The 15,133-nt window shown below is 35.1% G+C and overlaps 1 protein-coding gene across 1 annotated transcript; it reads right to left on the bottom strand.

The window, feature by feature from the left end:
* Positions 1 to 508: 508 nt before the first annotated feature.
* LOC143607824 (DEAD-box ATP-dependent RNA helicase 7-like) lies at positions 509 to 7,659 on the bottom strand. Its single transcript, XM_077083123.1, has 14 exons — positions 7,417 to 7,659; positions 7,127 to 7,261; positions 6,786 to 6,932; positions 5,973 to 6,084; positions 5,816 to 5,886; positions 4,801 to 4,955; positions 4,594 to 4,705; positions 3,680 to 3,781; positions 3,535 to 3,595; positions 2,038 to 2,206; positions 1,861 to 1,957; positions 1,688 to 1,782; positions 1,481 to 1,614; positions 509 to 759 (listed from the first exon to the last, which is right to left on the bottom strand). The coding sequence occupies exons 1-14, from the start codon at positions 7,657 to 7,659 to the stop codon at positions 509 to 511; spliced, it is 1,884 nt and encodes a 627-aa protein (XP_076939238.1).
* Between the last annotated feature and the right edge of the window lie 7,474 nt (positions 7,660 to 15,133).

Here is a 15,133-nt window from a genome sequence, read left to right as displayed (position 1 = left end):
GTTTACGTTTATTATTGTATCCTCTCATCCATTGTGAGAGTGCTTGCTTTTTTTTCTTTAGCTCCTTGTGAGGGTGCTTTTTTTTTTTCTAGCTCTTGCTAGTTTTTATAACATCTCCATCATTCAAAAAATAGTCAATAATTGTAGCTATTGTCCTTTTCCCCTCAATGGCTTTGTATACGTGCTCATTGTTATTCAAACGGTTACATAGTCGTCTTATATCTTTTTTACTAAAACAACATATAAAAACAAATGATCAATTATGTCAACTTAAAATCGGGGTGGATGCCATTAAACCACCATACATGATATATGGGTGTAAATGGGGACATTAAAACGTATGAGAATAATCATTTATTTATTTTTTTGTAAAAAAAGGAATTATATTTCTCATTCACAACAGGGTAAAAGGAAAAAACACTTATGCCGACTTTTTCTACCAAATGTTCCTACGTTTTTTTTTTCAAAATTGATTTGCCATCTCGGCGACCGAAGGCCATTTTGGTGGCTACCATTTTTTATAAACCCCTCGGCCTCTACCACCGCCACCTGAACCTCTAGGAAACCTGTCATTCCGTCGATCAGAGAAACCAACTCTTCCTCCTTGAGAGAAATCACCGCCTCTGCCACCACCACCACCTCTCCGGTTACCAAAACCTCCACAGCCATCACCATATCTTCCCCTTGACTGTTCTCTTTCTTGCAACGGCGGTAATTCTTTCACAATCACCAACCTTACACCACCACCATTCTCCTGCCCTGCGTGTATTCATGCATATTCAACACCAAAAGTTAAAAGACCCATAAACACATTTTTTTATACGTCATTAAGGCTTATTGTTACCAAAACTACATATATCCTCCTTATATATTTGTAGGCGATCATGAACAGCTTAAATGAACATATTTTCTTGTTCGTGTTTGTTGGTTAAGAAAATGAACATGTTTGTATTCATTAATGTTCGTTCGTTAATATTCTAAACGAACATATATGAAAGCAAAGTAATATAAAGTAACTCAAACGGACACCAATTAAAAGTAAAGAACAATGTTCAAATTAAAGCCTATAGACCATCAAAACATTTTACAAGTAAAGTAAAGAACAATACGGATTGGACTCAACTTCTTTAAATGAATATGTAAACAAACGGACATAAACGAACATCGATGAACGTAAAAGAACAACCATAAACAAATGTTCACAGATTAAATGATTGAACGGGACATGTTCTCATTTACATAAATGAACAAGCGTAAGTCAAATTGTTCGTTTTATTAAATAAATGAACACAAATAAAATTGTCCATTTATGTTGTTCGTTTACACACGCGATATTTTTCTTATTAGATAAAACGAGTAAAGATGTTTTAATTTTTAATGCATTTAAATATGACTTATAATATTACTCAAATCTACTATTAACCATCAGTGAAAATTGCAAACTTTACTAAAAACCATAAAAGATAACATAACAATATACCTGAAAGAAATGTGTCCAAATCATCAACGGCAACGTCAAAGACAGCGCATCTTTTATCAGCAGTCAATGCAAGTCCTCTAACAGACTCCACCTTCTCTTCCGGTAAAAACCTCCTCAAAACACCGTATGCAAAACTAAAAATAGGAAATGTATATTAAATATTTTGAACTATTTTTTTTATATTTTGGCTAAAAATGAAATGCTCACGATGGTGTATAGATGGGTCTTCCAGCTTCTAAAAGAACTGTCACATAGTTCTCCATTGATGTTAGCAGTGATCTTTGCTTAATCTCAGTATAACCCTGCAAGCATGCAATGCAACAAACAAACATAAGAAAAACGGGTCAACCCGGCCCGTACCCATTGTCAATGACACTTACAATGCTCTTTGCAAGCGCTTTTGCCAGCAGTTCAACTGGTGAGAGACCAGAATTGTTCAAGAGGTCTTCAGCAGCCGACTTGAAAACTGGGATCACACTGCATATTAATGTATGGTTATTATATAAACATGTTAAGGAGTTAAATTTCAATGAGTTTTTAAAAAAAAATAATGATACCTATCGGAAACTTGAAGTATTGCTTCTGCAGCATCTATTCCGGCAGCTTTGGCAATATCTGATGGCTGAGGAGCTGACACGTGTTCAAATATCACACCAGCTTCTCTCTCTAACTTGGAAATATTAGCCCTTCTAGGTTCATAAAGTGTAATGGCCACACCAGAGTTTCCTAAATAAATTATGCATTAAATAAGAATATAGAGAATATTTAGTATAAGTATAATTAAAATCTTTGAATTTAATGATTTAGAAGGTTGTACACAGTTAAGGATTTAAAACGCACTTAGAGCTAGGACTTTAAACGAACCAAGCGTTCATGAACGGTCCGGTAGGAAGTTCTTTTGTTAAATAAATTAACGAACATGAACATAAGTTTTTGTTCATTTTGTTAAACGAACAAACATTTAAACGAACAAACATGAACATATGTCGCGTTTATTAAGTTATGTTCGTGAACATTTGTTTATTTAAATTCGTTTATGTTCATTTATACTCGTTACTTTATGTTTGTTTAAGGTCGTTTGCTTACGTTCATTAATATGCTCATTAATATTTTTAAGTCCATTGCTATATACTCTAGTTTTAATAACTTTTTAGGCCCAAGACATTGTTATTCTAGTTAACTTTTAATGGCTATGTTCGTTAATCTGCGTTCAATTATGTTCGTTAGTGAACCGTTCATTTATAAAGTTTACGAACAAACATAAACAAACATGAGGCCGGCTCCAAGAAAGCAAAAAAAGTTTTAGGCCTAAGGCAAAAAAAATTTTGGGCCTCAAGTAAAAGGAGCATTTTGTTGGGTTTAAACAATTTAATTTTTATATGGGTTTACTTGGTTATAATTTGGGTTGTGTAAAAATCTTTTGTATAATAATATGATTAAACATATCTCAAATAAGACTAGTCACCACAACCTTTTGGTAGGGAGTAATACTCCTTTACCATTAGACCAACTAGTGGTTATGTAATTGAGTTTAAACATTAAATATAAATATTGTTTTTGATACACATATAACTTTTTTCTAAAAATATTTTTTCGGCATGTGGCCGTTGACCACCCAGCCACCCCCAAGGGCGGGCAATACATGAACACATGTCTAGTTTCTTCAGTTATACCCATGAACATTTGTTCATTTAAATTAGTTTTGTTTCGTTTGCGTTCATTTATGCTCGTAACTTTACGTTTGAATAAGTTCAAGCGTTCATGTTCCTTAATATATTTAATTAAATTTTTAAGGCCAGTTACAGTTTAGTCTGCTTTTAACAACTTTCTAGGCCCAACACATTGTTGTTCTCGCTTACTTTTAATTGGCTATGTTTGTTAATCTATATTCAATTATGTTCGTGAACCGCTCGTATATATAGTTAACGAACGGACATAAGCACGTTCATTTTCTTAACAAACAAGCACGAACAAGAAAACTCGGTTCGTTTAGTTGTTCGTGTTAGACTAAAGTTAACACCCAAACCCAAATCGACCCATATTTTCAGAATTACCTGCTCTTCCCGTCCTTCCAGATCGATGAATGTAGTCATCAACATCCCGTGGCGGTTCACACTACACGATTAAAAACATAATGTCAGTGAAGAAACAAAAGAACGATCTGCAGGCATAAGTTTTTGTTGTCCATTATAATAAAACCTGAATAATCAACTGAACATCGTGTATATCTAGCCCGCGAGCTGCCACATTCGTGGCCACAAGTGTCATGAACTTCCCCGATCGAAACCCCACAAGCGTTGCCTATTTGAAAGATTACCAAAATCAGTAATTATGATCTACAAATTTTTCATATGTTTTAGTTTTTACTTCACTTTCAATATTATTATTCAACTTATAACTTCCAGCATGGTTTTTTAGGTTGTTTCAGAGGTTCTTTGGCCACATTTAGGCCTGTAAACGACCCAACATTCAGTGAACCATTTGTTCATTTAGGTAAACGAGTGAACATGAACACATGTCTCGTTCGCTTATTTGTGTTCATGAACGTTCGTTTAAATTTGTATATGTTCGTTTGTTAACGTCCAATTATGCTCGTTAGTTTACGTTTGTTTAAATCCATCTGTTATGTCCGTAAATATATTTAATTTAAAATATTTTGATACCTTTTTAGGCCCAACACATTTATCTTCAAATTACTCTTTAACTGGTTTAGCTCAGTTCTGTTCGTTCATTTACGTTCGTGAACCATTCATTTATACAGTTAACAAATGAGCATAAATGCTCAAGAACATGTTCAATTTTTTAACAAACTAACACGAATTTCGTTTAACTGTTCCTGTTCCTGTTCCTGTTCGCTCGTTTGTTCAGTTAAAGTTAAACTTACTAACACGAGTGTGCACCGTTTGTTTATACTGTTACGAACAAACATAAACAAGAATGTTCAACTTTCTTCACAAACAAGAAAACCCGGTTCGTTCAATTGTGTGTGTTTAATCATATGTTCAGTTAAAGTTAAACGAACACGAACATGCCCTGTTTGGTTCGTTTACAAGCCTTGGACCCATATTATCAAAATGAACAATAATAAGTAAAAGGGTTTTGAAAACGTTTACCTCACGTTGAGACTGTTGTATGTCCCCGTGTAAAGGGCGTGCACCAGGCAACACACCAGCAAGTTCAGAACAATAATCTTTTGTCTCGGTAAAAATAATAGTCCGTCCTCCACTAAAAACACATACAGGCAACTAATAAGAACAAACATAATGCTTTTTTTAGAAGCATCTAGAACTGTAAATAAAAAAGATTTATGGTTAAATAACCTGCTATGATGGCGAATAATATCAGGAATGACTTGGTATCTGGCTGAACTAGAACACGGCATAATAATATGCCTCACATTTTCACTCGCCTTCATTACCTCCACACCAACAAGATCCACAGTCTTCTTGTTTACTTTTAGAAATTGTGAAGCAATCTAAAAGAAGAATGGAAAAAATCTATGATGTGTGTGCATTTTTCCATTAATGCATTAACTAAGATTAAAAATATTAATGCAGCAATAATAAATCACTGAATAAAACAATATAGGAGGTTGTATCATGTATGCGATGAATATAGTATGAGCGATAGCCTTGTAAACGAACCAAACATTCAGTTCACCGTTCGTGAACCTTTGGAGGTAAGTCGTTTATTTAACAAACGAATAACACGAACACATGTCTCGTATGTTCATTTAAGCTCATGAACGTTCGTTTATGTTAGTTCATTTAAATTTGTTTATGTTCGTTCGTTACATCAATTAATGTTCGTTCATTTACATTCTCTAATATATTCATTCAAATGTTTCAGGCCCATTACAATTTAGTCTAATTTAATAACTTCTTAGGCCCAATAAACTGTTATTCACATTTACTTTAAATTGGTTTTAGATCAGTGATGATTGTCTATCCGTGTTGAGTTATATTCATTCGTTTACGTCGTGAAGAGTTCATTTACACTGTTAATGAACGAACATGAACATGTCCATTTTATTAACGAATGAACACAAAATAGAAAACTTCGCTTGTATAATTTTTTTGTGTTCATTCGTTCTTGCGGTTAAAATAAATGAACGAACACAGACATGCTCCGTCCTTGTTCCTTCAGTTCATTTAGAAGCCTACTGAGCGAGTATCAACCGGTTCAACTGTTTCCTTATTAGCTAAATTTCTTGATTTGGCCCGTGTAAGTTTAAACTATTTTGGTAATATGCATATAAGACTCAAGTCAACTGACCATGAAAGAAACATAAAAAAAGTCAGTTGCTGAATCTAGACAAGAGTATGAGAGTCATACGTGGTTTACCCAAGCTGGTAAAGTTGCACTGAACAGAACAGTTTGAACTTTACTTGCATCATTCACCTTGCCTTAAAATTTCAAAACCACAAGAAACATGAGGTTAAAATATTCATGAACAATGTGACAATATGGAATTATAAAAGGTGCATGTTACCTAGAATATACTCAACATCTTCAACAAAACCTTGCCTCAACATTTCATCAGCTTCATCAAGGATACGGAATTTCAGTGAACTGAAATCAAGATTTCCCCTCTCTATGTGGTCCTACAAATTATCACACTACATGATGAGTTAACTTCATAAATGTATAGTGAAAAACTGATAGTATTCCCTGATTTCTATAAGAAATACTTGAAGTTTAAACCTATATGTTGTAAAAATTCACTGTTATTTATAACAAGCACGAGGCGCAAAAGCACACCGTGTTTCACTCGCGAGGCGATGCACAATTTCTTTATATTATTTTTTTTTATCAATTCTCAGAGGTTTATAGTGTTAGTCGACATATATAAGACCATATATGGTTAAAAATATAAATAACCTATATGTACAGCCTAAAAGGCTATATGTGCAACATCCTGATGCACAAAACCTTGCGCACCTCAAGAATGCAGCTAATGTCGATTTTGTGAGCGCTTTTTGCGCCTTAGTGCACTTTTTGAATGGCCCTTTCTTTTTGTAGTCTGAAGCGCAAGCCTTTAAACTAAGATTTCACTGATACTATTTAACCAAATTGTAGAGGCGATAATTTCATAACAAGTAATATGTTAAAAACCATGAGAACCACGTAGTGTATCTGTGCCTATTGCTTTGAATGTGATACACAAGAAGGTTATGTAACTAACTACCTTTATTTCTCTCTCCCACTCTTTTTGATAATCTTTTATACACTACATACACGTGCACTATGTGATTCTCTTAACATATTATTGGTTCCGAAACAAAAGTGTGCCTATAGTTAATACCTTGACACGGCCAACTGCTCCAACGACTATATCCACCCCTCTTTTCAATTCGACAGTTTGAGGAGAAATAGATGCTCCTCCTCCACCATACAAACAACATGATGTCAAACCAACCGCATCACCATAGTATTTAAAGTCGGTAAATACCTATAACAAAAACAACATAAATTATCTAGAAGCCTTGTCATTGTTAGATTAAATATATCCGTTAAGGTTTATGTGCGATCATCTTGATACGATATGATTAAACTTCCTTTGTAATTATCCTCATTATATTCCTGCATATAGTATATACCTTACAGTGTTTTCATTATTATTAACACTGAACTTAAGCATAATACCTGCTTAGCTAACTCCCTAGTAGGTAGAAGCACGAGAATTGTGGGTGCTCTACCATATCCCATCCGCCTTGACGCTTTCTCGGGTCCATTAGTTATGGACTCCAATATAGGCAAAATGAAGGCCAATGTCTTACCCTGAAACCAATAGTCACCTTGCTTCATGATAGTATATAACTTTAATTAATTATAAAAACATAATTAAGATCCAATCGTGAACATGACAAATAAATTTTTAAAAAAAAAACCTCAAATACAATTTAATTAATGGTGAAGTAAAAGTGATTAATTACCTGACCAGTTTTGGCTTTTCCGATCAAATCATGGCCGTCATAGATTGAATCGAACGTTCGAGCTTGAATAGGAAACAGTGATTCGATCCCTTTGGTCTTTAATGCGTTCTTTAAGTGGTCGGAAATCCGGAAATTAGAAAGAACGTTGGGATTATTATTAATATTAATATTAATATTAATCTGTCGATCAACATCGTCGTCTTCATCCATTAATCCTAATGATTTCCTCTTAATCTTCTTCATTAACTTCTTTCAAAACCCTCCTCCGAATTTAAATTATATTATTATTTTCAAATATTATAATAGTAAATTAATTAATTTCAAAGTAACTTATACGATGATCATTTTGAGTGAATCATATGATCTAGTTATCGTCGACTTAGTTCTGTTAAGTGTTAACTCAATAATAAGTGTGACGTGGCATACTTTTGTGCATGGTTGCTTTTCTAACTGTCACGTGCTAAATTACTTTTGTGACATGTCTTCTGTACTTTGTAAATGGTACGCTAGTTTCATTTCTATTTTCTTTAAACGTGTAATGTTTGGAAAAGCTAAAAAAAATAAAAATGATAATTATATGGCAAGTAAAGGTGACATTTGTGAGAACAGCTTTGCTAGACTATATATGGTCGGGTGTGGTGGGCAGGGAGGCTCGGATGATGTGCGAGCAGTATCATCGGCCATAGCACATAAGTTTCGTGGGCACAAACTTTTTATACATATTACATATATATGATTTTGTGTGTTAAAAATAAGGTTATTTGCAATGGTTTATGAGATATTTAAATGCTCAGAATGGTTTCTTCATATAATAAATTGGTCGATAAAAGTTTTATCTATGTACATTAGCGAATAAAAAATTTCCGTTAAGGCTTTTAGGCCTTTTTATTTTGGCTAGACCAATGTATTTAAATTCTCAGAGACAGCCCTGATGGTGGGTTGTGAGGTCTGGTGGATGATTGATGATGATAGGTAAAGTAATGGGGATGGATGGTGGTAGTTATCTAGTTGATGATGAAGTGACCACGACGATGGATGGTGGTAGTTATCTAGTTGATGATGAAGTGACCACGACGATGGATGGTGGTTGGCGTCAGGTAGTGCTTAGGAGCAACAACGGTGGTTAGTGACGTAGTGGGGTAGCAATTCGTGATGATGTGCAACCTTGGCAGCCTAAGGAAGATGTAGGTAAATTTCTATGTCATCTTTATGAATCAATCACACAAGCAATTTCATGTTCACATATTAGGATAGTTTTTCAAATCTCACTCGACACTGTAGGATACTTTAGAAAATCAAGCATGAGGACTTGTCTAATTCAATAAAGACAAAAGGCTACATATGTATAAGAAATGAACTACCAAATAGTTTGACCAAATATTTCATGAATTAGTGCATCAGTTTGGTACTTTGGTGGGTAAATCGGTCACTGCGAACCATCATGGTGGTTGATTTTCTCAGGTAATTACTAGTCATTTAAATAAACTAGGGATGTTCACGGTCTGATTTTACGATCATTTAAATGAACTATGGGTGTTCACGGTCTGATTTTTACAGTTTTAGAGTCAAATTGTGAACCAAACCATTAGTAACGGTTTTTGATCTTGTAAACCGAAATCAAACCATGGAACTTTTAAACCGAACCAAACCGTTTTCGGTTTGATTTCATGGTTTAGGCGTCTTAGGTCGTGAACAATTTGCACAAGTTAAACATATTTAAATGCAGTTCAACCACAGTCACATTTAAAAACAAGTTGCTCAGAACACATGAAAGTTCTCAGAATAATTAACTCATATAGTAGTAATAATACATCAAAAGGTGTCCCAATACATTAAGGGTGTGTTCGTTTCACATAATATAATAAAATTGGAATTGGAATTGGAATTGGAATCTACATAGGATTTGAAACTGGATTTGAAATCTAAACATTCCAATAGGAATTGGAAGGAATTAAAATCCAGATTCATTCTTGATGTGTTCGTTTGACAAATGAATTGTAATCTGTCACCACAAATATCACCCCATCTCCAGCCAACCCCACCACCTTCAGGTAAGGGTGGCAAATGGGTGGGGTTGGGTCGAACGGGTCATGTGTCAAAACATGTTTGGGTTAGAACCGGTCAATTAACAAAATGGTTGTTTTGGTTGGGGTCGGAACATGTTAGGGTCAGAAACGGGTTTCAGTTATTTTATTTTTTTTATTATTTTTTTACGAGGATAACGGCAGAAACATTTTAAATTTTTTAGATTTTTTTTATTTATATTTTGCATTATGATTTGTTTTGTTACGTTTTTAAATTTTTTAGAGGTTTTCTATTGAGATCAAAAACACCTTAAAATAATATTCAATAATAATAATAATAATAAAATCAAAACCCAAAATATAAATTAAAAACCAAAAAAGTAAAAAGAAAATCTAAAATGTTTTATTCGTTGTCCTCGTTTAATTAAAAAAACGAAATTCGTTCTGACCCTAACTTGAACGCGAACTGACACGGAGTGTCGAACCAAAGTGAACTGACTCGGAGTGTCAAACCGAAGTGACCCGGAGCATCGAACTGAATGCGAACTAACTCGGAGTTTCGAGCCAATCTGACACGGGCTGTCGAACTCAATGCACTTTGACACGGAGTGTTAAACTGAACGCGAACTGACCCGGAGTGTTAAACCAAAGCAAAGCGTCGAACTGAACTGACCCGGGGCGACCGAACTCGAACCGACCCGATGCGTCGAACCAGACATGAACCAACCTGAAAGTGCTACGACCGGAGCATTGACCTGAACACGAACACAACCGAAACATCGACCTGTCAAAGATTCCAATGAATTTACTTGAATTCCTCCACATTTTGGAAGGATTTGGAATTCCTTTATTTAAAGGAATTTGAAGGAATTGAATTTCAATTCCAATTCCAATTCTTTGACATCCGAACACACCAAAATGGAATTAAGATTCCAATTTTAACGAAACGAACACGCCATTTCATCCCTTTCATGATATTTTAATTCTAGTTCCTTTGAATTCTCACAAATTATGTGAAACGACCACGCCCTAAACATATTTGTTGTTGTTCAGAAAGATATTATCCAAAGTTCCAAACTCTCATGTTCAAAAAGATGTTATCAAACTCCAAACTCTCACCATTTAAACGATAAATAAATAAACCAAGTTATGCAATAAGAATTAATTAGATTTTAGTTAGTTGGGTTGATATCATTTAAGAACTCTAAAAAAATTAAGAACTCTAAACAACCAAACATTTTTTTTAAATTTTTTTTATATACTAACATTATTTAGGAGTAGTTTTATCATATTTTATATTAAAAAATTTTATTACATATATTAATCACAAGTTTACATATGTGTAAAATTTATGTACTACCAAATTTATATAGGTGTAAAACAAAACATAGATATGTATAAAAACTAATTTTTAAAATTGTAATCATAAATATAAATATAAAAAATGATAAAACTACAGTCAAATAACATTAACATACAAAAAAAATTATAAAAAACGTTAGGTTTCAAAGGATCCTTCAAGTTCTTAAATAATTTAACAGTTCTGTAATGATATTCATCCTTAGTTACTATATATACTAGTATTGAGACCCGTCGCGTTGCGGGGAAGATAAAAATGTAAAAAACAGACTTCAGTCAAGTAGACACAAAAGACGTTAGGTTCTTTAGTAATCTCTGCGCTTCGGAGAGGGTTGTACTGCAGAAATATGAAATACCACTTGGTGATGGTTCAGAAGGCGACATGTTATTGACGATGTACGTGAAAACAAAAGGATGTTGTAACACTGCGTCTCAAACCCTATAAGTTTTAGCTTAAAATACTAGCTTAGAAAGTATAGGGACCAAAAATGAAAATTTTGAAAATCTTCTTCCATCGCGGTACGCGACAGGATGACATTGAGCCCATCGCGTAGCGCGATAGACTTGCTGAGTTAGTGGACACGTGTCCAACCACGTGTCAACACGTCGCACGATATGACAGGCCACGTGTCACGAGCTGGTAAGGCGGCTTAAATATTGCGGCGTCGCGATACGTGACGGGTCACAAGGACCCATCGCGTACCGCGATGGGGTCCGAAATCAGCCTATAAAAGGGGGTTATGGGTTTGAAGCCAAATTCATCCCATCATACCTCCATTTACACACACTTAACCTCGAAAGGCGTGCCCCGTTTCCGTAGCAAGCCGACGTGTCATTTTCTCGTAGTTCGTGCAAGAAACGAAGTTATAATCAAGTAGCAATCACATAAGCGAGTAGATCAAGATCCTGCCTTTCTCTTATTATCAATCTAAGTATCCATTCTAAGGTAGGGGTTATGTTTAAGTTATTTACATTGTAGCTTAGACTATCAATCGAGTCTATGGTCTTTAACCTTGATCGTATTTTACAAACAATCACAATCATGTTTTCATAAACGTTACTTCATGATGAAGTAATGTTAAACAAAAGATATATTTTGACGGGCATGTAGTAAATGGAAGGGGGATAACACTAGTAGTAAGTTTCTTGCCTAAGGAAAAGTAATTCGTATAAATCCCAATCAACCAAGGGACCCGTTTACTTACCTGGAGAAACTTACCAACGTGTTAAAACCTATTAGGCCAAAGCATGCTATATCAAACGTCACATAAAACTAAGAGTTTTCATTCACAATCAAAGATAAACGATTTCAAGGTTAAGCTTAGCAATCATTGCTTAATCAAGAAACACCATTCAAAAACATTCATACAAACCTACTTATGTATAGGTTAAGTATCATTCACAATCAATCAATCAATCAAGGTTTTCAACACCGACGGTACAGGTGAATACGTTAACCTTTTTAATCAGTCAAAACTTATTTATACTCAATGAGACGAACGGGTGTTTGTCTTAACGAGTCAATCAATGTCTACATGAGATCGTGTAATCTCTAAAACATTATAATACAAAGTAGAGAATAAAATCAACTCAGACCGAATACGCATGTGTATGGATCCAAACATAACTGTTAAAGCTCAATCAATCAATCAAAGGCAATGAAGCCGTGAGCTTAAAAGGTCATGACCAGTTCTCTGTTTAGGGTCGTGTGGCTCGGAGAATACCGTTGTGTGTGTAGGGCAGTGGTACATATACCGGAAGTAGAAATGCTTCCGCTGAGCTTGTCAAGAAAACTATCTTTGTATTGTAATCGTCATTCAAAATGTTTTATTGAGTCATACGTGTTCACCATCATATAGCTGGCGTATTTTTCCAACCCACTGCAGGTAATTAAGCATAAGTAGCATTAGCAAGGATTGGAATTTATATGAAGATATAAGCGCGTACAAGATAGCTCCGTTTTGATAAACAAATCCTTGTATTATGAAACATATGTTTTGTAAACATATACTTGGGTATTTAATTCCTAAGTAAAATTTTCCATGTATTTAATATTATATTCAACCTAAAGTCTTCCGCTATAATTCACCCATAAACTCTGATATATTTACAAAACATGTACCAACTTGTGGTCACACGCCTAGGCCCTAAGTCGGGGTGTGACAGGTTGGTATCAGAGCCATCGGTTTCAGCGAATTAGGTATTAAAACATTAGTACCTAGGCTTTAACCATTAAATTTATTATTATTATCATTCGTAGGGATAAGATAGGATTGGTAAACCTCCTATCCCTAAATTTAATCAAAGTGCAGATGTCTTACGTTAACTATCTTGGTCATGGACGCCGAGTAGCTATCCGATCAAAACCGACAATCAACAACGAACCATCCGACATGGAAAGTAGTAATAGTTACTATACTAGTTTCTTCAATCACAATCAACCAATCAATCCGGTGATACCATATGGGAGCCAACCTGTGTATCTCCCTGGTACTCAACAGTTCCCAATAGAAATTTCTGATAATAACATTGAAGACATTCCAACGTACTATCCTTCCAACATCCCAACATATCATCCTTCAGAAGAGCAGGAAGTACAAAGCAAGCTCAAACAGGAAATAGAATCGGAATCGTCCAGTTGGATGAATTGTCACTCGGATCAAAGGAGATGGCAATTTGGATCTCAATCACCGAACTACCGATACCATATCCCACAGACCACTGCTGAACCAAGCCGGAAACCAAAAATGAGGGTTACAATGCCCCATGAATAGATAACTTTTCAAGTACCAATCAAGAATCCTTATGAATCAGAAGAGGAGCATCCCGAGGAAGATGAGAATGAGAATCCTGATTTTCCTCCATACTTAGGACCAAGACCATCAATCTCCCAACAAGCTAAAGAGATACGAGCGTAAGCAAATCTCATCGAGGAGTTTTATACCAACAATATTCCCGATGAAGAAATGCATACATACGTTGCTAATCCGCATCTCTATCCAAGGGAAAACGCTTATCTCTTCCCAGCCGCATCCGCACCAACGGGATATCCGAACCCACCAAATGCAGTGATAGACGAGCTGAGGAATGAGAGAGTGGACAAAAAGAAGATTGGGAAAAAGATAGCTAGAAATGTGACAAGATGAAAAATCTTGTTACAAAATGGATTAAGGATTAGAAATCGTTGTTAGTTGTTGTGATCTTTTTCTTGTAAAATAAATAATGTAATATAGAGTGTGTCTTTTCTGAATCTTGTTTTATTCATGTAACAGCATGTCTAAAGCAAACAATAATCCAGAAACTCAAGTAAACAATAAAGGAAAGACAATTGAGGAAATTTTGCAAGAAAAAGCTACCGCAGAAAATATACAAGCCATACCACAAATTTATGTGCTTGGTATCCGCGATTTGATAAAAGAGTTTGTGCATCCAATCTATGAAATACTAAAAAACGATCCAAGTCATACCGCCTCACAATCTAACAAAAGAGCAAGTCGAAGCGAAACTGTTAATTCAAAAAGAGAAACAAAGAAAGAAACAAAAGGAGAAACTGAGAAAAAGGAAAGTAAGAAAGAAAAAGAACCCAAGAAAAAGAAAGAAAAATAACCCAAGAAAAAGAAAGAAGCAAGTGATGAAAGTTCAACGGCTGAAAACAACCTCCATGAGAAAACAAAGAAACTCAGGATACATGAAGGTTGTGACTTCAAGGTGTTTAAAGTTTATAACCCCAAGGAATTTCATGGGGATAAAGGTGTGATACATACCCTCCGGTGGTTGGAGGAAATGGAATCGATTGTACTGATCAGCAAGTGTACGGAAAGTGAGAAAGTTCAGTATACTTCTCAAATGTTCAAGGGAGAAGCATTAGAATGGTGGAATACCCTAATCGGAATTAAGTGTAGAGAAAATTTATACAATCTAGACTATGAAACGTTCAAGGCTATGATATTGAAGAAGTTCTGTCCGATAAATGAAATGGATCAAATTCAGACTAAACTATGGAACCACAAGGTTGTAGGAACAAATCTCAAGGAATATAACACCAAGTTTCTTGAGTATTGTAGAATTGTGCCGCATCTGGTCACTCCTGAAATCAATAAAGTGACACGATACATATACGGATTGCCAATCGAAATCCGTGACTTATTCGGTCACATATGCCGTTCTCGATGGAATCTGCTGTGGAGTTGGCCGGATATTTGATGGACGGGATGCTAAGATACAGGGATGAGAAGAAGAAGGATGATGGAAAAACACGTGTTGGTGGAAAGATGAAAAAGACGGAAAGGAAAAGAGAAGGGGGATTTGTGTATAGTCGCCCCGTTTGCAAAACT

Source organism: Bidens hawaiensis, unplaced genomic scaffold, assembly GCF_021521415.1.
Source record: "Bidens hawaiensis isolate Kalapana, Puna unplaced genomic scaffold, B.hawaiensis_p1.1 tig00087366_1, whole genome shotgun sequence".
NCBI classification, from domain to species: domain Eukaryota; kingdom Viridiplantae; phylum Streptophyta; class Magnoliopsida; order Asterales; family Asteraceae; genus Bidens; species Bidens hawaiensis.
The sequence above is the reverse complement of the archived record's forward strand: the minus strand, read 5'-3'. Positions and strand labels throughout refer to the sequence as shown.